At 38.0% G+C, this 23,698-nt stretch overlaps 3 protein-coding genes across 3 annotated transcripts; all 3 read left to right on the forward strand.

Annotated features, from left to right (window-relative positions):
• The first annotated feature begins 1,364 nt into the window (after positions 1-1,364).
• Positions 1,365-3,704, forward strand: LOC141824023 (U-box domain-containing protein 45-like). Its single transcript, XM_074711284.1, has 2 exons — positions 1,365-1,630; positions 2,589-3,704. Exons 1-2 carry the CDS (start codon positions 1,374-1,376, stop codon positions 3,409-3,411), a joined length of 1,080 nt encoding a protein of 359 aa, XP_074567385.1. The 5' UTR covers positions 1,365-1,373; the 3' UTR covers positions 3,412-3,704.
• Positions 3,705-6,437: 2,733 nt separating this feature from the next.
• On the forward strand, positions 6,438-11,221 carry LOC141847284 (nicotinamide adenine dinucleotide transporter 1, chloroplastic-like). Its single transcript, XM_074735293.1, has 9 exons — positions 6,438-6,734; positions 7,016-7,111; positions 8,389-8,495; positions 9,228-9,276; positions 9,408-9,526; positions 9,705-9,799; positions 9,907-9,995; positions 10,074-10,168; positions 10,557-11,221. Exons 1-9 carry the CDS (start codon positions 6,665-6,667, stop codon positions 10,833-10,835), a joined length of 999 nt encoding a protein of 332 aa, XP_074591394.1. The 5' UTR covers positions 6,438-6,664; the 3' UTR covers positions 10,836-11,221.
• Positions 11,222-12,002: 781 nt separating this feature from the next.
• On the forward strand, positions 12,003-14,665 carry LOC141824048 (AP2/ERF and B3 domain-containing transcription repressor RAV2-like). The gene is made up of 2 exons (XM_074711285.1): positions 12,003-12,032; positions 13,820-14,665. Exons 1-2 carry the CDS (start codon positions 12,027-12,029, stop codon positions 14,663-14,665), a joined length of 852 nt encoding a protein of 283 aa, XP_074567386.1. The 5' UTR covers positions 12,003-12,026.
• The last annotated feature ends 9,033 nt before the right edge of the window (positions 14,666-23,698 follow it).

A 23,698-nucleotide genomic window follows, 5' to 3' on the forward strand; every position in this document is an offset into this window, starting at 1 on the left:
GTTGGGCTGGATTTGTAAAAGAACCTGATGGGAAGGTTTGCTTGACAGGGCCTCCTGTTACGTTGGAGATGGCGGAGTAAACCCAGTTCTCCCTCCCAACACCTTTTTCGTAGAGTTTAATTATAACTTAATTTGTCCTCTCTGCATGCAAAAATTAATTAGCACTGTAATCTTTCCTTTTTTACTTTAAAGCCTCTTCATAATTGGGCTATCGATCGAGGTGCACATATATATATCACCGCTGTAATGACAATCTGCCATGTCAAAAAAAAGATAGAAATCTGCTCTTTATCATAACTGATATAGCCAAACATTAAACAATCCGGATCATAGAACAAATACGCAGTCAAGAAATAAGCAGAAGATAAAAAGGAATAAATAGTATAAGAATATATAAAATTCATACAACATAGACACACTGCTTTATTCATTGTGCTTGCTGATCTCGGAAGATAGAGATTGGTGGCAGCCTTCGCCGGTAAGCAAATAAACAGCCATCGAGATCTATCCTTTGCTTTACTCCACAGACATCCTTACCCTACGTCTCATGCCACGAACGCAAAAATTATTATTATTGTTGAATTATTAAAAGAAAAGCCATAAAGTGGTAAAAAAGTACTAAAACAAAATAAAAGACAAAACGACAAGCGACGTTACGTCGGGAAACCGTAACAATAATATTACAAAATAATACTTATCTAATTACTTTATTAGTTTTTCTCTTTCGCTTTTACGCAAAAACATAATAATTAATAAATATAACCTCTTCCACTTGGATTCGCTCGCCCTCGCAGATAAATCACGTGTAACAAACTAATTCGCCAGTTTCTTTTTTAGTTGGAACACATGCATCTATAGGATCCATTATTTTGACTACGTGGCAACTTGAATTTTTGTTTAAAGATATTTTTTTGAGCAAAAATTTATTGATAATTTAAGTGGGTACGAATTTAAAAACAGAAAGATATTAAAGGTTACGTAAATAATCAAAATTAGAGGTAATTATCCTGAAGCGAACGACGGAGGCTAAGAATCGTCAAGCGGTTCTTTGCGTTTCAACCTTTTCCAAGGGGCATCCGATGTCCCCCGGCAATCCACGTGTCACGATCATGACTCTCCGTGTATTCTTAACATGATCATCGAAATCGATCGAGGATTTTCGTCCGTCAGATTCCAATCGTATGGAGTGAAATTAGTCAGCGGACCCTGGAGTGGAGGATCTCAGTATTGGCATTGCTAGCCGACACCATACATGGGATGCCAGCACGTTTGACGGATAGCTAACGGAACGTCGGCGCCGTCTTCTCCTGCCGTTATATGCTATATAAGGTGAGCTACCCCCTTCGCCGGTAAACCGAGAGAGAGGCGACGGCATGGCTTCACCGGAGGCTGGACTTGCCGACGATCTGGATGAGGTCGCGAAGATCATGGATCAGATCATGTCGGAGGACGAGGCGTGCAGGATCGCCGCGGCCAGGGAGATCAGGCGGCTGACGAAGACGTCGTCGAGGCACCGGAGGCAGCTCGCCGGCGCCATCGTTCCCCTCGTGTCGATGCTTCGGTCTCTGAGCTCGGACTCTGGTGAAGCCGCCATCCTAGCCCTTGTGAATCTCGCCGTCAAGGACGAAAGGTGCGAGCTTTAATGCTTTGAGGCAGGAAAGATGATTCCTTTATATGTAAAAATTATGCTTCTCTAATGATTTTTCTTTGTGGTTGCTTCCTTTCGCTAAATAGCGAGGAAGATTTCAGTTCTTGTTTTCCCTCTCTTTCTCTTTTCACTGTACGATTATGTGCCCGAGTTGTCGAATGACTGAACTTCTCTGTTACTCTGTTTAATATTCATAACCAAATTAAAGTTTATTGGTTGGGGACTAATTGCTCTGGTGACCGACTCGAACTTCCACAGATTATTTGTTTTAAATCTTTTCTATAGAATAAATTGATTATGGTAATCTTAACCTAACACAGAAAAGTTGTGACGAGACTGAATACTTGGGTGTAGTTTCTTTTGCTGGATTTTTATTCAGGGCTATAGGAAAATGGGAAGAGCTTAGTTACGCAGTCTTAGAAATTCGTTAATGCCTTGTTAATTAATGTCGTAGACATGTTACTATTTTGATCATCTAGTGTTCAATTACAAGCTGGAATTTATTATGCAACTTTAAGGATTGTTCTTGGCTTGTTACCCAATTTTTCTAACCTTCAATTTCTTCAAAAGAAAATGGCAACATAACTAAGCCTGCAAGTGGTATATTGTTACAAAATTTACTTTTTCCTTGACAATTTTCCTTTATACTAATTAATACTCTACCATTATCTTGAGTGCTATGCGCTTCTAAATCAAGACAGAAGCAAAACACCAGAATGATTTTAGCTTATCATCTTCCCATATTTGCTCACTTGCTTGAATAAGTTTGCTTACGTTTTTGCCTTCAAACTTTACTGAAGCGTAACCGGAGTATGGGATACTTTTTTTTTCTTCTTCTGTTTTTGAAGTAAATAAGCAGCATTTAATTACGACAATCAATGGCTGTGAATTTGTTCCTCATTTGACTTGTTTTGCTGGTAAATTTGAATTCTGGTTGCAGAAACAAAACGAAGATTGTGGAAGTTGGAGCTCTGGAGCCACTTCTTCATTTCTTGCAATCGACAAATTCTAGCTTACAAGAATATGCCACTGCAGCACTCCTCACCCTCTCGGCTTCCTTCCCCAATAGACCTAGTATCAGTACCTCCGGTGCCCTTCCTCTCCTGATCAAAATCCTTGTGGATGGCAATCCACAAGCCAAGATTGATGCTCTCATGGCAGTCTACAATCTTTCGACAATATCTGAAAACCTCAGCATCATTCTCCCGCTGCACCCTATTCCTCCTTTGTTATGTTTGCTAAATAGCTGCAGAAAGTCGTCCAAGATCGCTGAAAAGTGCAGCGCACTCTTGGAATTGTTGGTGAGTTTCGAGGAAGGAAGGGCTGCTTTAACAGCCGCAGAAGGCGGTGTGCTCACCATTGTCGAGGTGCTAGAAGAAGGCTCACTTCGGAGTCGAGAACATGCAGTAGGAATGCTCCTCACACTATGCGAGAGCGATCAGTGCAGATACAGAGACATCATACTCAAAGAAGGTGCAATTCCTGGCCTTCTTGAGCTCACCGTTCAGGGGACCCCAAAGTCTCAGGTGAAGTCTCACTTGCTGCTTCAGCTGCTGCGAAGCTCGCGATCAAAAAGATCAGAATTGCAAGCCAGCACTTTCGATAGCATTGTTTGCAACATAGTGTCCAAGATGGATGGCGGCGAGCAGATGGGAAAGGCGAAGAAGATGTTGGCAGATATGATAAAAGTGAGCATGGAGCAAAGCTTGAGGCATTTGCAGCAGAGGGCCTTTGTGGGCAATAGTCCAAATAAACCGCCCTAATGGTAACTCTCTTGCGAGTGTTTCCTGGTTTGTTTTCCTCAAAGCTAGGAGTGGAACTATGGTGGTAATAAAAATGAGACTGATTTGCCATGCCAGTCCAGGCCAATGGTGGTATCAGGTGACTGGTGAATAGTTGATATTGTAGTTTCATGGATGTCTTTTTCAGTGCTTGTGTCATCTAAAAAAAAGTGTGTGTCATCCCTCTCAGGAAGAAAAGAAAATTGTATGTGTCGTCTCTGTCAATGTCGATAGAAGAAACTACTACAATCAATTTAATGTTCTATATTTATGCCTCATCTCTATCAATGTGGGTGAAAATTACTCTGTCATATACGAGATGTTAAATCTGAGTATGCTTTGTTAACTCTGATCTGTTAAATGTGAGTGATTTTTGCCATTTTCTTGTTTGTTTGGCGAAAAATCTACCATCAAGGATATGACTGGTAAATCCCTGTTGCGAGAACAATTGTGAAAGGGTGACATATATGATAGCGTTAAGTCGAATTAGCAAAAAATAATAATTGATATTTGTTTCCAGCACGGTAAAAAAAAAAACATACTATTGTAGTCGTGTCCAATGCCGAGAGAAGTGTAGAGCATTGATCATTAGAACATGTGAATTATCAGGTTCAATGAATACAAAAGTTCAATAACGAGGGAGTTGCTTGGTTCACGGAGTTGGTTTGTGCTGTCCATGCTTTTTAAATGGTCGTTTTTTGTTACTTTGTTTAAATGGTCGTTCTTGCGATGCTTTCGTATATGCATCAGCTGTGAGCTGACCTAACTGGAAGTAAAGAACTGTCAGATTCTGACACGGGTACGGCGGAGCCAACGAGCAACAAGAAAACACCAGGATAAGACATGACGAGACGATCGTAAAGTTGGGGTTTTTTTTAATTTTTAAATGTCGTTTATTCCAGACAAGTTGAATTGAGAATCGTTGGTTTACCTCTTCATTTTCAATGCTTTGCGTGTAGATGTGCATTACGGTATTATTTCTGCTTTTTTTAACTAACAAGAATTTAATGAAGAAAAAAAGCCGAAACTTCATTTCCACGCAGACTATTCTCAATCGGACGACCGAGCAAATTATTCTCTCATTTCTTTTCGCCACGTGATCATAAACTAAAGGTATACATTCGATAAATTAAATTTAAATAATTGTTTATTTTATGAAAATATAATTTTTGTTATTCAGCATCTTACATCACATGATAATAGTTTATAATTATTATATATTTATATTCTTCTATTATTAAAGATATGTAAAATGTAATAAAAAAATACACATCGAACGAGCATAATTAGAAGGCAAGCAGCGAGCATAATACAGAGCGATCGCTCGTCGTTCGTCCGTCAACTCTAATACACACACCTCGAAACATGATTATCATATACGGCGCTTAATTATTTGTAGCTACCGGTTATGGAGGGGATCCGGGCAGCTTGACGATCGCCGCTTACTCTCGCCGAACGTCACCGCCATTTCTCCGGCCACCGCATCCTCCTGCAGCACCACCCCAACAAGTCTTCTCCCGAACGTTACAGGAGGCGGAACCACCGCCGCTGTTCTTCCCTGGAGCAGGAAGAACACCCACGAGGCGCAGCAGAGGAAGAAGGCAACGGAAATCAGCACAAATCTTGGCCTCCGCAAGCTGATCCCCTTTGTGGCAGCCGCTACGAATGTGTACATCAGTTAACTTCCTAATCTCTGATTCAGCAGGAACATGCTCAAGAGGAGAAAGCAAAAGATAGAGCAGAGTCGATGTCAGTTTATTAATTGTTGCACAGTGGTTTGAAGGTTTATATGCATATATATATCTCAAGGTGCGGATGTGAAGGATCAATCGGCACGGGATTATATAAGCGAGGAAGGCGATGGATGCATACACTGGCTGGGGATTTGGCGTATTGGAAGACTGTCTGTGCCTGCTCATGTGAGTCCATCCACACAACATCATGCTGAGTGTGAGTATGTCTACACTTGTAGGTTCACATGTCTAGCTACTGTACACCTTCAATTCCGAGCTGCTGAGCAGCAAGTTGGTTAGTACTCATTGATTTTCTATTTGGTGTGCTCACATCATGATCGTACGCGAACCTGACATTTCTAGTCGTGACATGGTTAGTGTTAATCAAGAATGTAAAACTAGCATCTTAACAGTAGCAAGCGAAAAACTTGACATTAACAAACCAATTTTGTGCTTGATATATAACAAGTATATGAGACATTCAATTAGTTGGTCAATTTTGAGTTGGATTGTAATTCAATAGGTTGAGTCATGTGATAATCACGATTCTAAATCTAATTTGTATTGGGGCCGGCCGAATAGCTACAGCCCAACAGCATACGCGGAACGCGATTGAGCTTGTAGTACTAAAGCTTGCACAGGCAAATATCCAATTTGTTGCATTTGAAATGGTGTATACATGTGATTGGCCTCTTTTTAAATACAACTTTACCCAGTTAATTAGTCACGTTGAATCAGGAGAACCACGGAAGCCCAAGCCAGCTCAGCCATCGATCAATAATTGCAGATCAATAAACTAATAGATGTTCATGTGTTAAAGCTCTGCGTCCTGAATCAGTGACCTGGAAACAAGCTCAATCTTGGTTATTATTCGGTGTAGATTTTACACATTCATCCACTGTTCTCCGAGATTTCATGTTTTTTTAAATATAATCTTATTCTCAATGAAATTTCTAATTAATGATCTGGTCAATTACGCAATCGTTCGTTCTTCCTCATTCAAAAAGGTCGATTGAATCCAAAAGATCTTTCAAACTTAGTGTAAAGACAGTGTTGGTTCGAGTGGGCTTTTCATTCAACATGCATATTCTGGTCTCTGAACGTGAACCATGCTCAACGTTGAGCCTATGTTTTATAAAATTTATATATTTAACAAAATAGATTTTGAGATTTTTAAGTTTTACTAATTTTCTGATTAGAGATTTATGACGGCAAATTTAGGGGATTAGTCCTCCAAAAATAATGCGTCGTTATTTTTACCGGATCAAACAACTCATGCCGGTCTACAGAACTTCGTTGCGCCTTCTCCGCGTCGCGTACGTTTTCCCAAATCTTGGCTGATTTAAAGCCCTCTCCGTTTCAGCTCCGCCGCAGGGAGAGCAAAGCTGTTCCCTTTCGCTTCGTGAGTTGGTTAGATCTTGTCTTCCAGAGCAGAATCTTCGTTATTGTGCGGAGAACTGAAAAAATCTCGCGCCGCCCTCTAAGTCGCGGAATCGACCACCATGCCTGGTGAATTCCACCAGCCGACGCATCGTGAACTCCTCTGCAATGCCTTCGCCGGGGCCTCCGCTGGTTCGTCTCTTGTGATCTTTTTATCCCCTTTTCTTTGTCCCCAATTTTAGGTTTAGTTTTTGTGCTTTTTGGAGTTAATTCACCGAATTGCGATGGTATAGTTTTATTCTTTGAATGTGCAAATGGGTTCTTGCGTACCAAAGCAATTATATTTCCCTTCTTCCTCTTTGTTAATCTAGGGTTTGATTTCGGATTGTCTAGTTAGGGTTTTCAATTTAGTTTTTGTAGTGGTTTTATTTTCGTTTCTTGCTCTTTTTGATTAAGAGGAAGAATGGTTGCAGGGATAATTGCCGCTACGTTTGTTTGCCCGCTGGATGTTATCAAGACGAGGCTTCAGGTGCATGGATTTGCCACCCTTGCAGAGTCTTCCCGCCGGGGTACACGCTTCCGTTTTTCTGTTTCGTTACATCTAGTATTCTTCCTTCTTTTTGAAAGTGATTGCCTTTCATGTCTAAATTTATGCTTTTTACGAGATGAAACTGAGTAGTTAGCAGTTTAATCGCTTTAACTTGTCGCTATATAAATGAGTATTGGCACTGAGGCCGTTTTGTTATCACCTACTAGGATAGGATATTAGGATATTTCCTATGTTATCTTTGTCGCGTAGGAAGAATGTTTCAACCATCGCCTAAAGTCTCCCTAGGTTGAATCATAGATCTTACATAGTAAGCCTAGAATACTCAACTTTCCTTGAAGCTACATGGAAAAAAATCATTGTACCCTAGGAAAATATAATCTGTTGCACGCCAATTATGCATTTGAGATAGACATCCTCAAATGAAGTTAAAAACCAACAAAGAACCTGCAGAAGCAAGAAGAAAACAAATTTAAGAGGTTCATCTTTCACCCTAATCCACAGTCAAAAACAAATGTTTTGTAATTGTAGCAATTAATACATAACAATCAAATAAAAATATGTACAGAATTACAGATACGTAGATCTACTTATTCCTCAAGGCTCTCCTATTAAAACTAATGTAGCTAACTTGCTTCAAAAACTGTGAATAAGCATCCTGTCTATGCCTTCCGGAACATGTCTCAAATCCCTATGGTTTGAACGGAACCCATCTGAAGGATAGGCGCAACAAAGTGTTTTATGTTTTTTGGCAATATTTGGCGGAAGACAGTTATATCATGAAATTGATGCAGGTTTTTTTATAGATTATGAACAAGTGTTTGTGAGTTATATGATAGAACGGATGAGATCTATGTAGTTCTCAAATAGTTGAGACAAAGGCTTGTTGATACTTGTCACTTGATAGGATTTCAACCCATGATATTAGTATATACAAGGAATATATATTCTGAGATCCAGTGTACTTTTCCCTAATAAGTTGTTTGGCCTCTTTTAAGGATACAAAGCTTCGCTCAAGTCAGTTTCTAAATCTCACAAGATTATGTTACTGCATGGATCTCTTGTATGCCCCTTCGATGCTTTCATAACAATTTTCTGTTTATCATGTTAGTTTCTGATTTTTGAATTAGTCATATTGCTGCTCCATTTGATAATTTATCGTCTAATTTCTATTTTCTTAATCGGGATGATCAATAGGAAACCAATTACTCATATTTGAATTACATTATCATTTGCTTTTTATTCAGCCAGTGCATTACTCAAGATTCTCACATGATCGATTTCTTTTGCTCAAATTAGGAAGCATTATCATTGCAAGCCTAGAACAGATAATTAAAAAAGAAGGAGTTAGAGGAATGTATCATGGACTTTCTCCTACAATCATCGCATTACTTCCAAATTGGGCAGTAAGTATCTAAGGTTGTTCACATTCCTTCTTCCTTCATTTATACCTACTGGGCCTGCATAAAAAAGATCAATAGTAGTTGCCTGGATTAGCATTGCTAAAAATACACATTATTGCTAGTGGATTGTGATCCTGAATGATAATTCATTTACTCTTTCACTTGATTAATGTTCCTTAGTGATTGTTATTCATGCTATGCAACTTGCATTAAAGATGATACACCAAAGATGGTGGAACAACTTTACATTTAAATAATGCTTCTCTTTCAAAACTACCAACAAACACATGCATTCATTTGGGTCTGAAATCATTGCACAAATTTTTTTGTTTAGCAGATGGAGCAAAAGCAGCTGCAAATCTTTTGTTTAGTTTTGTTCCTCCTTTTCTTGCATGTGATCATGTGGTTTTCATAGGCACTAATAGTTGTTTGACTTAATAATGTGTTCAATGTGGGAAAATTATGATTTCTTTTCTACTAATAAAGTAAAACATTCCATTGTTGCCATTAATCTTTTTCTTGATTTCAAGGTAGCAAAAATCACCAACATAGAATATGAAGATTCTGGTGCATCATGTATGCAAGTTTCTACACAAGTGAAATATGTGAAAATGTTTATGCAAAGCATGTATTTTGTTTTGGTTATTCATTATAAAATTCTGTTTTGGTTTTCATTGACTTGCTATACTTTTTAAAGATCTGACATCCTTACAATCAATTTAACTTGATCTTCAGGTATATTTTACAGTTTATAATAAGCTCAAAGGCTTACTTCATTCACAAGGTTGGTACAGGAGTTCCTTCTCTAGTTTCCTGCTTATGATTTTAGATCTTTGTTACTATCTTATTGTTTCTTTAGTACAGATACTTAAATTGGCAAAAACAGAAAAATCAGTGTGATGTCTGTAATTTCAGATGCAGCTGATGTTGACAAGCCACTTTCAGTTGGAGCAAACATTGTTGCTGCCTCTGGTGCAGGAGTTGCAACCACAGTCGTTACAAATCCACTGTGGGTTGTTAAGACCAGACTACAAGTATGTTTTGATATTAAGCACCATATCTCTGGTTTTTTGTACACTTTTGGCAAAAAGTTAAATTTTCACATTGTTGACAACATTTTCTATGCCCAACATTTACCAATGTTGGTTAAACTTCAGGAAGTAGTTTCTGATTATGATGTTTTTTTTATGTTCGATATTTTTCTGCCATTAGACCCAGAGGATGAGCTCTGGGGTAGTTCCTTACAGAGGAATAATCTCTGCACTTGGAAGAATTTCCCGAGAAGAAGGTATACGAGGGCTCTACAGGTGAGAACCGTTATCTTATGTAACTAATTCATGTCTTTTCTTTGGGATTACAATTAACATGATTATGGGATCTTTCTCTCTCTCTCTTTTTTTTTTTTTTTTTGTAGTGGTCTGCTTCCAGCTTTAGCTGGTATTAGCCATGTAGCCATACAGTTTCCACTATATGAAAATATCAAGTCATACTTGGGAAATAGGGGTACATTTTATCTTCATCTATTCATTTGTTTTTTATTTTATTTTATTTTATTGTTCTGATCTAATTGATCAACCCCAGGCAATACATCTGTGGACAAGCTCAGTGCCGGAAATGTGGCTATTGCTTCTTCACTATCTAAAGTTCTTGCCTCCACTATGACTTATCCTCATGAGGTACTTCTTTCAGAATATTCCTGAAATGTATTAGATTCAAACATCAGCTTCATTGTGCTGATGGTTTAAATGAAAAGTTGAAACAAATACTTGATTACTAGAGGAAATTCTTGTTACCTTTCCTTTTGATCAGTAATATCCCCAATATTTACGGTACTGGAAATAAGAGTTTTCCTCATCTGGACTAATTGTTGACTAGTTGCAGATTAGCCCACAGTCTACCAACTTTCTGCCTTGTTGAAGTCTAATAAAGCATGCCTTGATAAAGTCAATCATTAATTATTATTTTTTCATATAGTTGAAGCTGCATTGTGGCAAGTAATGACTGAATTTTTGGTGCTGCATCTTCCTGTATGTTAAAAAGTTTATGGACATGTTCTATCCACAGGTTGTGCGATCCAAGCTCCAAGGACAAGGGCATTCTAGGAACTCTCCAGCGCAATATGCTGGTGCTGTGGATTGCGTTAAGAAAATCTTCCAAAAGGATGGCATGTCTGGGTTTTACCGTGGTTATGGAACAAATTTGTTAAGAACCACTCCAGCTGCTGTCATCACATTCACCAGCTATGAGATGATTCAAAGATTTATGCACCAAGTCAAGTTTGTTTCATCTGACGAGAGACAACCAGATTTACTTCCAATTTCTAATAGTCATATGAAATCATAGACCCGTGGCAGTAAGATTTTGAGAAGAGGAAGGCCAGACAATTAACAAGCAGCAGAGATCCTGTTGACAAATAGCATTCCCAGCAGTTAACTGAATTCTTTTGCACCTGGAGCATTGATTATAATTTTCCGGGTCAATGATTGTCAATACAGTTGAAGTGCAATAGTTAATAAAGATGGCCTGAGTTAGCAATATGTAAAAGTAGCATTTTCTAAAGATTAAAAATTTAAGGTAAAAAGCAGCTAAATCTGTATACTTTGCTATCATCACGGATGCTGTTAGCAACCTAGTTTATACTTTGTAAACATATTCTTTGAACGAATTGATAGCTCATGTTGGGCCCTAATTGTGCTAAACATTATCATACACCTCTAGCTTTCCGCCTATGTAATCGATGTAACTTGTTCTCGTTGTTTATGTTTAAAATTCAGTTGCAACCTTTATAAACTTCAATTGAAATGTGGCATTCAAGCTTTATTGAGAACTATGCAAACACCCTGAACCTAATATGCATATAAAGAACGTAATATAACCACCATAAGATTGAAACAGAATCAATGAGAAATACTAACATTCGGAACAATAGATCTATGTTATGTAATCGCCATGCATGCAACACTGTTTTTACCCACTGGAAGTTCTGGTAACGGATGTCAATGTATACCATTTACGAAAGCAATCTTAATTTACAAAACCTTATAGTGACACCTAACAGATGGTAAATAAATTTTTTTTTAGTAATTTAGAAATATTTTTTTAATATATTCAATTCTTCGAATCAACGTAGTTTTCTTAAAGCTCAACTTTTTCAGTCTCCGCGCCTCATCACCAAGAACTTGTTGGTGGTGTTTCTTGTACACTGTTTTACAATAGCTAACAGATTTTAGAGTCAGTTTAGACAAAATACAAGGAACATGTGCTCAATCACGAAAGACACGGTCACGACTCCCTCAATCCTCGGGCATTTCTGAAACCAATCCTGAAGTGCCATTGTCGGTGACGGCGAGATCCGAGATCATAACTGAAACATCTCTTCCCTGTCCTCTACTTCACGATATTGTTCTGGAACTCAGAACTGCTCCACTCCGATTGATCCCCGGCCGGGAAGCCTCCATCCAAACATCACCACTTCCACTTTGACAGTCAACAATAGCGTCGATACCGGAGGTTCATTCGCCGGTGAGAGAACCGATGATGGCTAGTTGAAGTGGCTTGTTGTCGGTGCCCTCTTTGTTGCCCGTGAATATGGGGGAAAGATAGCTGGTTTTTGAACACAAAGCTTCAAGCTTGCTAATTCTCATGCCTGAGGGGGTAAACGTTAAGGTCGATGAAGGTTGGAACTTAAGAATCAGAAGCCCGTATACTTATTTCTCTTACCTCTACCTCTAGAAGAATAAGCTCATGCTTTGAGTTGTCTCTTAATTGAGAAGCTACTTTCAATTAAGAGACAACTACTTGTGGAGCAAATAATGTGCACAAATTTCAATCGGGTTGTGCCTGTGCAGGCCAGAGTCCGAATCAAGTCTAGTTCGAGCTTGGACTAAGCAGCAAGTTAGGATGCCAACACAGATTAATCAACCTATTTGTAAGAACCTTTCAAACGTGTTTATGCATTAGCAAATATCTAGTTTCTCCGGTAATTATTGATTGGAGAATATATGTAGATGATGCGTGAGACCGTGAAGTGGTAGGGTAGGGTTTACAATTAATTCTGTGTGTACATACAAGCACTGTAGTCTTCTCTCCACACAACATTAATTCACACCTAATCCCATAAATGTTTAATTTTTTATGAAAATATTGACGAACTCACATAAATGTATATTAGCCACACACACACACCAAAAACAAAGGCATCGGCTCGTGCAACAGTCTGGCTAAAATTATCAACAAGAGTAAGATCAACTTAACCAAGAAGACACGGATTTTGATTTATTCCCGGATCCAAAATATAAACCGTAAAAAAAAAACCTATTAATTAAACCGATTATAAGAATACTAATTACAGTACCTACCAACCAAAAAGGAATCCTTCTAGTAGTATTGGCCATTTTTCATACTTTTCTCTATAATTTTTCAAATGATCATCATGCTATAGTAATAACAATAGATAATTATGAGGATGTTATCTTTCGGAATTATGAGAATTCCTACTATTCTCTTTTTGTCAATTGAAAAAATAATTTAAAAAAATAGCAAGTACAAAGATGAATAATAATCCCCTTTATATATTGGTAATTTCAATTCAACATATATTGATTTCAAAAAATAAACAGTACATACAATTAACAATAATAAATCATCGTACAATAAAAATGAGATAGGCTTCTATAGCCAGGGGACCCCTAAAAGATTTACTAAATTTACCTGGCTATCGATTCCCCCAAATGGGGCAATCTGCTGATTTGTCAGGGGCATTATACAACATTATTGTCCACCAACTCTTTGGCAACGTCTAATTTAACCCAACTATGGACCACCGGGCCCCATTCTCATTTTGTCACTCCCCCCTCCCAACCGCATCATCTCAATCACCAGGGCTCTCAATTAATCAGTCAGAAACTCTACGATAGGGACACAGAAACTAGGGAAAAGGTTGTCATGTCCTTCACACGTGATCACGTGAAGATTGCTCCTTCCTAAAGAATGTATTATATTTGTATTAAAAAAATTAAATATTTTTTAATAAAAAATTTAATACATTAAATGATTGTATGATCATGTGATGGATTCCATCCTTACCAGAATATAGAAATTTTAAATATCATATTTACTAAATTATATTTATATATATCGACTACATTTCTATAGAATTTGTCTCAGTTTTTCGTTCCGCTTTATTCCAACCATTTTTTTGATCTGCAGCTTATTTGTTAGACCAACCATGGATAACGGGAGCTGCACCAGTAACTAGTTTTCCAAGAATCGAACAGGCACGTGAGGACGTCGATCTTTCCTTTGTTTTTTTTTTTCTTTTCCTACAGAGGATGGAGAGCGGCGCTGCCATGGTGGCGTTCGATTCCAGTCTGGAGGCCGGCGTGGAGGCGAAGTACTCTGCAGCCGGGATGACTTATTCGAAGTTGCCTTCGTCTCGATACAGGGGCGTAGTACCGCAGCCAAATGGCAGGTGGGGCGCGCAGATCTACCAGCGCCAGAAGCGCGTCTGGCTAGGGACCTTCGTCGACGAGGCCGAAGCCGCGCGCGCCTACGATGTGGCGGCGCAGCGCTTCCGCGGCCCCGGCGCCGCCACCAACTTCGTGCCGCTGTCGGCGGAGGACGAGGAGGGAGCGCTGGCGCTGGCCTTTCTCGCCGAGCACTCCAAGGCGGAGATCGTCGACATGCTGCGTAAGCACACGTACGACGACGAGCTTCGGCAGAGCAAGCACCCCGGGGCCGGCACCTTTGGGGGCTCGCGTCGTCGGGCGCAGAGCTACCACGAGACAGCGCGCGTGATGCTGTTCGAGAAGGCGGTGACGCCGAGCGACGTGGGGAGACTAAACCGGCTGGTGATCCCGAAGCAACACGCGGAAATACACTTCCAGTTTTGGAGCGGAGCAGCAGAGGCGTCCAAGGGCGTGCTGCTCAACTTTGAGGACGCCGCCGGCAAGGTGTGGCGATTCCGGTACTCGTACTGGAACAGCAGCCAGAGCTACGTGCTGACCAAGGGATGGATTAGGTTCGTGAAGGAGAAGAAACTAAAGCCAGGCGACGTGATCAGATTCTGGCGGTCCACTGGGCCGGAGAAGCAGTTGTACATCGAACGCCGCGACGCAGAGTCGCCGGTGAGGCTGTTTGGGGTGAACATATGGGATGGGCGGGCAGTGCGGTGACTGCCGGTGAGACTGTTCTATAGGCGCCATTGTTGCTGATCAATAAGCGTTTTGTATGTACGTACGGATCCCTGATCAATATGCGTTGGTGCCGAAGCTAGCATATTATATTGTAGTCGAAATGATATAAGACATACCTATTTTAATTTGTAGCCAAACCCTAGGGTCGACCTGGTCGGCTCTATTATGAGCAGTCTCTCTATCGAGATTGACCTGCTTTATTGTCGATATTTTAGCATTGGATATATCACATGATTACTCCAGACCGATAAACTGCATCGTCGACTCTTATCCTATCCTGAGATTTCCTAGTAGTACATGTGTTTGAACTTGGTATATATTTTGTATTTGATTGATTTGTAAGTAAGATTCTCCTCATTAATTCTGTACGAAACCATATCGGATCATAAACAATTAGCATGACACCACTTTTTTTTAATTGACGCCAGTTAGGATAACTTACGTCGATTAATCTTGACGCCCTACAACTGCATCATTGCCCCATGACTGTAACACCACCTATGTTTTATAGTACGTAGATGAAGGGTAAATTGTTTGGATTTGGAACACACTGTCGGAAGGGTGAGAAGATGCCTTTTTATCATCATTATTTAGAGAAGCAGGGGCACTAACAGAATACTTTTTTTGCAGATTCAAATGTACACATCTAACAAGATTCTCCCTGTTTTTTTTTTTCATTTTTTTTCTACGTGGGGTTAGATCCCTTGAAATGGGAGGTTTCATCCAGGTACCTATAACTGCTTCTTGGGATAAGCTAAGCCAGTGGTCAGCCAGTGGTCAAACATATCCTGCACTTGCAATTTGAGGCTGGAAGTTCATTAATATGCGAGACCAAGCAATTCGTGTGCAGATCTAAATTTAAAAAAACACAAAATCTAATGAGCAATTTCAGTTTGCAAGATAAATATAAGCAAGTTGCGCAAGCAACCTGATCTCGTAACTTGATCCTTTCCTTCTTCGGAAAGTAAAAGAAGTGAGCAGGGATAAGACCAAAGAAAATGAAACGGCAGAGGCAGATGTGGATGTGTCCACAGCAAGGCTACTTAAATTTTCCCCAAGTAACTGGCATACTGCCCTCTGCAGTGTCCTTGTGATTCAGATAGATAGTGTTGCTTTTTTACCACGACCTTTTATAGAACGGCTATGAACCCTTGAGTGAGGGCGCGGAAGCAGATCAAACACCTGATGGGCGATGCTGAACTCAACCCAACTCCTCCTTGGCAATGGCTGGGTGAACTGGATCCAGCACTCATGAACATCGAATCCTGTCAATGATTACTGTGGCCTGTGGGGGCATCAGCTAGCGTGTTGAGAGAACCAGATTATGTTGAACACCGTGACGTATTGTGCTTCTAGAGCATGTCGGTGGCGCTGCCTCACACGAGCTGACGAGCAGACACCTCGCACGGCCGCGCGAGGCTGCTGTGCCGCCGATTGCGACCATGCGAGGAGGCCGCAACCAGCCGAGCGAGGCGTCTGCTCGCGCGGCCTTCACACAGCGCGTCCGCACAACCGCCTCGGGTGGCTCACAGCCGCTTGCGGCTGCACCATCTTTGTGCATCGATAGACGAAGAAGAACGAGAAATAGGGAGAAGAAGGAAGATATATCTAGATTAATAGGAGTCAGAGAAGAAGTATTAAAAAATTAAATTGATGAGATTTAAAAAATAATATAAATTTAGAAAGAGAATAATTAATTGTGATATTTATAAAATTTATTATGATAATTCTAATTCTAATTCTTTGATATTTTATTTATAAAATTAATAATTTTTAATTAATAATATTAAAAATATTTGTAATCATATTTAAAAATAAATCGTTAAGATTCTAGTAATGGATTATCTCCGTCATATATGGAGAGACGAGTGAAGTTGTGAATGTATAATAAATCTAACAAACAAACTGTATCTAAAACAAGTTTCAATTGTAAATAATAATAATAATAATAATAATAATAATAAAAACATGGACTCAATTGTGGGGTTCAATTGTAAATAGTTAAACGAAGGTGTCGATAAAAAGGTTTATAATAAAAAATATTTATGCTTATGAGGACTAATATTTATTGATGAAAGGGAGGAAAATTGATCTCTTTGAATAACCTCAATGCAAGATATCATGAGTTTATCCATAAAGATGGAGTACTTCTAATTATAATTTTTCCTTGTGAACCAACTTTTGTTCTGAGGAAGCTGAGGCATCAAATGATCTACAATAATAATGTTATTTTGTATTAACTAAACTATGATATCACATATTTTACTATATAATATTACTAGATTAATTGTATTTTTATATGATGTATTTACATTGTATCATACTTGTCATCGTGTATTTATACAATACTATTAAATAATAATAAAAATAAAAATAATAATAACCAAATAATAATTAACAATAATTATTAATATAATAAAAATAATGCAATAGTAGAAGTTTTATTTTGATAAATTTGTCATTTTTCATTTGACTCTTTAAAAACCAAAAATGGAGATGAGATTAATTAAAATTCTTTTAACAGTTTGCTATTTTTCAAATTCCACCTTTTAATCTTCGTACATTTTAAATTTAATTTCAAAAGAAATAATTTGCCAAACACATTTATAAACTTTTTTTGAAAAAAATAAGAATTTAAAAAACAAAACAGTGAAAGCGATCCAGCAAAACGGTTTTAACTTTCATAAATCTTTAAACATTGTAACAAAAAAAAATGCAAATCGAATATGCATATAGTATTGTAATCGAATATGCATAGATATGTTTGGCACATGCTACAATCAATTTGTATTGTTTATTTGTAGGATTAAATACAATTTTCATTAATTTATTGTGTTTACATTTATTTTATAAATAACTCGACCATTAATATTGTAAAGTTTTTAAAATTTTGAGTCATATAGAAGCACCTACTGAATGATTAATATTGTAAATTTTTTAATTTTTTATTATTTTTTAAAATAATAAGTTTAAGCTATCGCTAATTAAATCATAACTCATGATTTCAAGCCGTAAATTGTAATGCTTTAAAATTAAGGATATTTTTAAAATCATTGAATTAATAAATTCGAACCGTCTAATGATCAAATCATTGAATCATAAGGGTATCCGTATTAATTTGAATGTTAATATACATCACCTCTTTTAAAAAAATATATAATATTAACATGCTACATATATACCCATGATATTAATCCTTTTTTTATTAACAATCACCCTTATTGATTTAAATTAACACACATTCACATTTATTTTAACATTAACGCTTCATTTATATTTATTTTTATTTTTTAAAATTTTTTATAAAATATACTCATTAATTATGTTCAAAGAATTAAATATCTTTAATATATAAGTATTATAATATCCACTCATATTGATTATAAATATTAATTTGATATTATAATACTTCTATATTAACACTAACGTGGGTAGATGTTATTATGGGATTACGGTGCATGGCTCGAATAACTCATGATTTCGAATCGTAAATTATAATCATTTAAAATTACGGATATTTTTAAAATCATTGAATCAATTAATTCGTACTGTCCAATGAACCGTCGAATCATAATGCGATCTAAGCCAAAGTTATGACCAATTTTGTATTAGTGTACGGTGCATGCAATGCATTTTCTGCAGTTACTGCAGCTATTGCAGCTAGCCATGTCTGCCTTTCTTTTCTGGTCTAATAGAATTTATCATCTTAGTGGTTTTGATTAATCTTACTGCAATATTAAAAGCTGTCCTCTTCTATAACTCTGCCATCGACGAACTCCTATGTCCTGAGGGCCATGTCTTTCGATGCACCTCCAGCTGGTTTTGAAGCCATGGACTTGCCTGATACTTAATTCGAAGTTACTTCCAATCAGCGACGGAGTCAGACATTTTATAACACTCGAATTAATCTCGAGCTGATCATCGAAAACTACCGAGCTAATCCCGAGCTGATCAAATTTATTATTATTTAAAAAAAACAACAAGATAGTCCCTCACTTAATGTTTTTCTTTTCTTTTATTTCTTTTCGCAATTAAATTCAAACCTTTTCATATGGAGTACATTTTCATGTATGGCTCCAGTGTTGATAGATTTATAGAACTTTCCAATTGCCTTTTTTTCTTTTCGTCGAAATGTATTTTTATTTTAAACAATTATTTAAAAAATGAATTTATATATTTTTTCATTTAAATTTTATATGTAATTTTGTAATCTAAAACATACATCTTAATTAAAATACTTACGTTCATTAATTCTAATGAATACAAATCCTTAAAGACTTTTTTATAAAACTTATACAGAGGGAATATATGTATTAGGAAAAGTGAAACAAACTAGATTGAATCTATCAAGATTTGAGGTGTATTAGGTACGGTTATATTTTCGTAAATATATCAAACTGCATGCTCTGCATAAAAGTAAGTACTTATTCTATGGTAAAATAAAAACAGCTAGTTTATAACAACTCTAAAATTTCTTTCAATGCTCAAGTTATCCCAAGTGTCCATCTATAATCAATTATTTATAATTAGGTTCGACCCCAAATTAAACTCAAGTCTAAATCTTAATTAGGTCTACTTAAAGAACTAACTTAAATATGAGGTTATTTTCTATAGAGGGAAAGCACTAAAATTAAATTCTTTGTGATAATATTATTGTACGATTCTAACCTCTACACAATCAAGCAATTATTAGTAAAAAAAAATAAGACGGGGCCATCCGTCAAAATTATTTCTACTTCTCGATTTATCTTGGTGTCCAATGAAAATTAGATATATGAATTACCTAAAAATAATTATTAGTAAAAAATAATTTTTATTATAACAAAATAGAATATATACACACGCCAAGTTAATTTGATGTAATCAACTTAATTTATTTTGTATGATGTGATCAACTATTTTTCATATTAGAAAAAAAATCAAAATTTAAATTTTATAAAATAATATTCTAAAAATTAACATTATATTTCAATTTTATTCAATAGAAATATCATTTATCTTCGGAATATTGATCATCCGAAACCTCGGGCGCCAACTTGTGAACAAGGTGCACTGTATCTAAATCAATTCCTTTGCGCGTGCCCCATCGCACCAATCGCATCGCCCTCATGTGGACCAAACGAATGCAATTTACCTCTACGCACGGCAATTTACCTCTCGTACGTCATTAATTGCAATAGAAGATGAAATTTACCATCCAACGGTTTCACTCAATTTCAATTATATATAATTGACCAGTACCTCTGCCATTAACAATTTCATTATTAGACGTTCACAATGTTCAGCAAAAGTGAAAAAAAAAAAGTAAGAAATTTTGTTTAACTATATTAAATTAAATGATGAAATAGCCTGCCGTCTGGCGTCTGCTAAAAGCAGTAGTATGTTTTGTCCTACTTCCGGAAGAAATACGGCCATGTGCAAGCAGTTAGATAGTGGAGGGAAGAAGTAGGTGGGTGAAGGACGATAATTTTATTGCAGTCTTTGTTGTCCTACTTCCGGAAGAAATACGGCCCTGTGCGAGCTGTTAGAAAGTGGAGGGAAGAAGTAGACGGGTGAAGGAAGAGATTTTATTGCGAATGAGATTTTAAATTTATATTTATGATTATATGATTGATTTATATTATTATATAAATATTTATGTTGTGAATAAATATATAGGAAGAGTTTGTCTTCGCGTGTGAATAAGTAGGAGTATGTTCCAGGTATAATCCCAGGGGCCCGTGGCTAGACTCGAATCTAAGCCTGGGCCCAACACTCGTGTCTAGCCCGACGTGTCTTCTAGTTTGATTGATCGAGTCGAATGCGAATGAAGCATATCCATTCGGCGGAAGCCTCGCCGAATCCTTCCATTCGGCAGGAGCCTGACCGAGTCCTTCCATTCGGCAGGAGCCTGGCCGAGTCCTTCCATTCGGCGGGAGCCTGGCCGAGTCCTTCCATTCGACAGGAGCCTGACCGAGTCTTTCCATTCAGCAGTCACCTCGCCGAATGCGTCCGTCCGGCCGTGTACTGGTTAACTCTCTTCACGGCTACTCACTGGCCAAATCCCCCCTCTACCATGCACTTGCCGCATCACTACCTCACGTGGCTTACACTTGTGTTCGTCATCAGTCCGGATTGACCACACTCCTCACAGTGTCCTGGCCCACCTCATCATGATTTTCTGACAAGCCCACGCCCCCTATATTTAATGATATCTCTCTGCGGCATGCCCCGCTGCATTTTTTCAGATGGTGACAACATGACGCTTTACCGGCGATGGGACAAGGAACTCGATTATTTCTGCCACTTCATTAATCATGATGAGACATTCCTTAAATGATGACGTGACAGGTATGCACGCTCATCTCCTCTTAAAAAGACCATTCCCGACAACAGGTATCTCTCTCGAATTCTCACTATCTCTACTTCTTTACGCTCAAGCTCTACTGTTCATCTTCTTCCTCCCCTTGCCCTAACTTGATCGTCGGAGTGGTCGCGCCAGGGCACCCCCTGGCCTTCCTACTGACGATCTCTGTGATCGCAGGCTGTCCGTAGAGCGGTTGCTATCCTCCACTCCGGCGGAGTCTCCGGCGATCGTGAAGCTCTTATCATCTCTCTCATCCGCCACTGTTCCACGCCAATAACGAGGAGGTCCGGTGACGTGTCCTGAAGTAGATCTCAACCGGAACAGAGTACAAATTCAGAATTCGAATTATATTGAATTAAATTAATTTATATGTGAGTACGATTTATGTGTATCGAATGCTAAATAATTAGATAAAATTTATTAAGTGAATGAATTAATATTTTATAATCTAAATTATTTTTTTCTCAAATATAATGATGCGTTAATGTGATTAATGTAGAATCCATAATCGTCCGACGGGTATAACAGCCACTCGAAAACTCATTTGGCACTCGGATGATACTTTCCTAAGCACTTGACTCTACGCCCGAACATTTGACACTCTGGTGATACTCGATAGTTAGGTGACTTCTTTATCGACTCAGCGTTCTACTCGGCAATCGGGTGACTTCTCCCGACTCGGTGTTCCACTCGAGCAATAACAGAAGTTGGGCGAAGTTCTCTCCCGACTTGACTCGATAGTTGGGCAACACTCCACTCGACTGACTCAGCGTTTGGGTGACTCAACGCTCAATAGCTTAACGGACTCTACTATTAGCAACTCAGATCTCTACTGACTCAGGCGACAACACACAGCAATATCCCTCTCGGGAAGCATCAGCTCGCCAGACCTTGCGACACTTGGAGAGCGACATCTCACTCAGATTCAACCGCTCACCTGGATAACCAAGCAACACATAGCTTGGTAGCCTAAGATTATCAGCTCAGGTCATCTCACAGATAAGTTTGAAATTAAGTTGTAATTCAGATTATTACCCTCGTTCTCCAAGAATAAGATTGTCGAACAATCTTAAAATGGATTCAGTTCTGTTGAGATGAACACGGAAAGTGTTGAAGTGCAACAGACTCATCACATGTAGTGATCAGCAAAATGATTGACTCTAAGATAGTGATCAACAAGTTTAAGAGCTTTAGGTGATCATGTACGAGATTCCTCAGAAGACATGGTTCTAAGTGAAACCTTCAAAGTGTTTGCTATCATTGAGAAACTGCCTCTTGGCAAGAAGGACTTCAAGAATTACCTGAAGCATAAGCGAAAGGAGATGAACGTGGAGGAACTCATTGTTAGACTTTGAATTGAAAAAGGCAATAAGAATTCAGAGAAAAAAAATTCTCTCAGGCTATTGTGAAAGTCAACGTGGTCGAGCACAGTCAAAGCTCGAAACATAAGAATCTCAAGTCTTCCAAGATGGAACCCAGAAGATCGGTGGTGTAAGCAAAAATAAATTTTCTGGAAAGTGCTTCAACTATGACCAAGTCAATCACACACTTTCAGAGTGTAGAAAGTAAAAAAAAAATGCAAGAGGTCAACTTGAACGAGAGACCATAAATAAATGACCTTTGTGTCGTGGTGTCCGAACTAAACATGGTCGGTTCAAATCCATGACAATGGTGGATTGATATCGGTGCCACCAGATATATGTGCTGCAACAAGGAGCTACTCCACAAAGAAGTCAAAGATAGGGACAAACTGTTCATGGGAACTCAACAACCTCGAACATCATGGACCAAGAAAGGGTGGTGTTGAAGATAATCTCGGACAAGGAGTTTACTCTGAATAATGTGTTATATATTCTAGAGATTCGGAAAAATCTAGCATTTGGATCGCTATTGAGTAACATAGCTTCCACATTGTTTTTGAGTCAGACAGAATTATTCTGTCTAAAAATGAAATGTTAATAGGAAAAAATTATGTAATCGATGAGTTATTCAAGCTTAGTGTAATGACTATTAATATTAGGCCTAAGGTTAATAAAATTGAAAGTTCTTCCACTTATATGCTTGAGTACTCTTCGTGTTTGTGGCATGCTAGACTAGGACATGTTAACTATGATGTGTTGTATAGATTAATTAACATGCAAAGTATATCTGTATTCCACCTTGACTTGAAACTCAAGTGTGAGACTTGTATTGAAGCAAAACCGATAAGGTTATCCTTTCAACACATTGAAAGAAGTAATGAGTCATTCGGCCTAATCCACACCGACGTGTGAGACCTTTAGGGTACACCGACATGTGATGAGAATAAGTACTTCATCATGTTAGTTGATGATAATATAAAATTTTATTTTGTGTATCTTCTTCAAAGTAAAGAATGAAGCTATAAAGAAATTTGTTTCTATAAGAATGAGGTTGAAATAATAAAAAGAATAAGGTAGTTCAAAGTGATCGAAGTGGTAAATATGTATCATTGTTCACTAAGTTGTGTGTTGAACATGGTATCAGACATGAAACAACCACTTCCTATACTCCTCAGCAAAATGATGTTGTTGAGCGAAAGAATCGTATGTTATAGAAAGGAAGATAATCATCCTATAAATACTTGCGAGTGCGACGGTGTCTATCCAAACTTTTTTGTGTCTGATCTGAAAAGGATCAAGATAGGA

The sequence above is a fragment of the Curcuma longa genome, chromosome 1 (assembly GCF_044706935.1).
Source record: "Curcuma longa cultivar G26 ecotype Majalengka, Jawa Barat chromosome 1, ITB_CL_G26_1.1, whole genome shotgun sequence".
NCBI classification, from domain to species: domain Eukaryota; kingdom Viridiplantae; phylum Streptophyta; class Magnoliopsida; order Zingiberales; family Zingiberaceae; genus Curcuma; species Curcuma longa.

Coding starts and splice junctions, on each gene's coding strand:
- LOC141824023 (XM_074711284.1), top strand. CDS start 1,374: ATGGCTTCACCGGAGGCTGGACTTGCCGACGATCTGGATGAGGTCGCG. Junction 1,631..2,588: donor CTCGCCGTCAAGGACGAAAG/GTGCGAGCTTTA, acceptor TTCTGGTTGCAG/AAACAAAACGAAGATTGTGG.
- LOC141847284 (XM_074735293.1), top strand. CDS start 6,665: ATGCCTGGTGAATTCCACCAGCCGACGCATCGTGAACTCCTCTGCAAT. Junction 7,112..8,388: donor TGCAGAGTCTTCCCGCCGGG/GTACACGCTTCC, acceptor TGCTCAAATTAG/GAAGCATTATCATTGCAAGC. Junction 9,277..9,407: donor AGGCTTACTTCATTCACAAG/GTTGGTACAGGA, acceptor CTGTAATTTCAG/ATGCAGCTGATGTTGACAAG.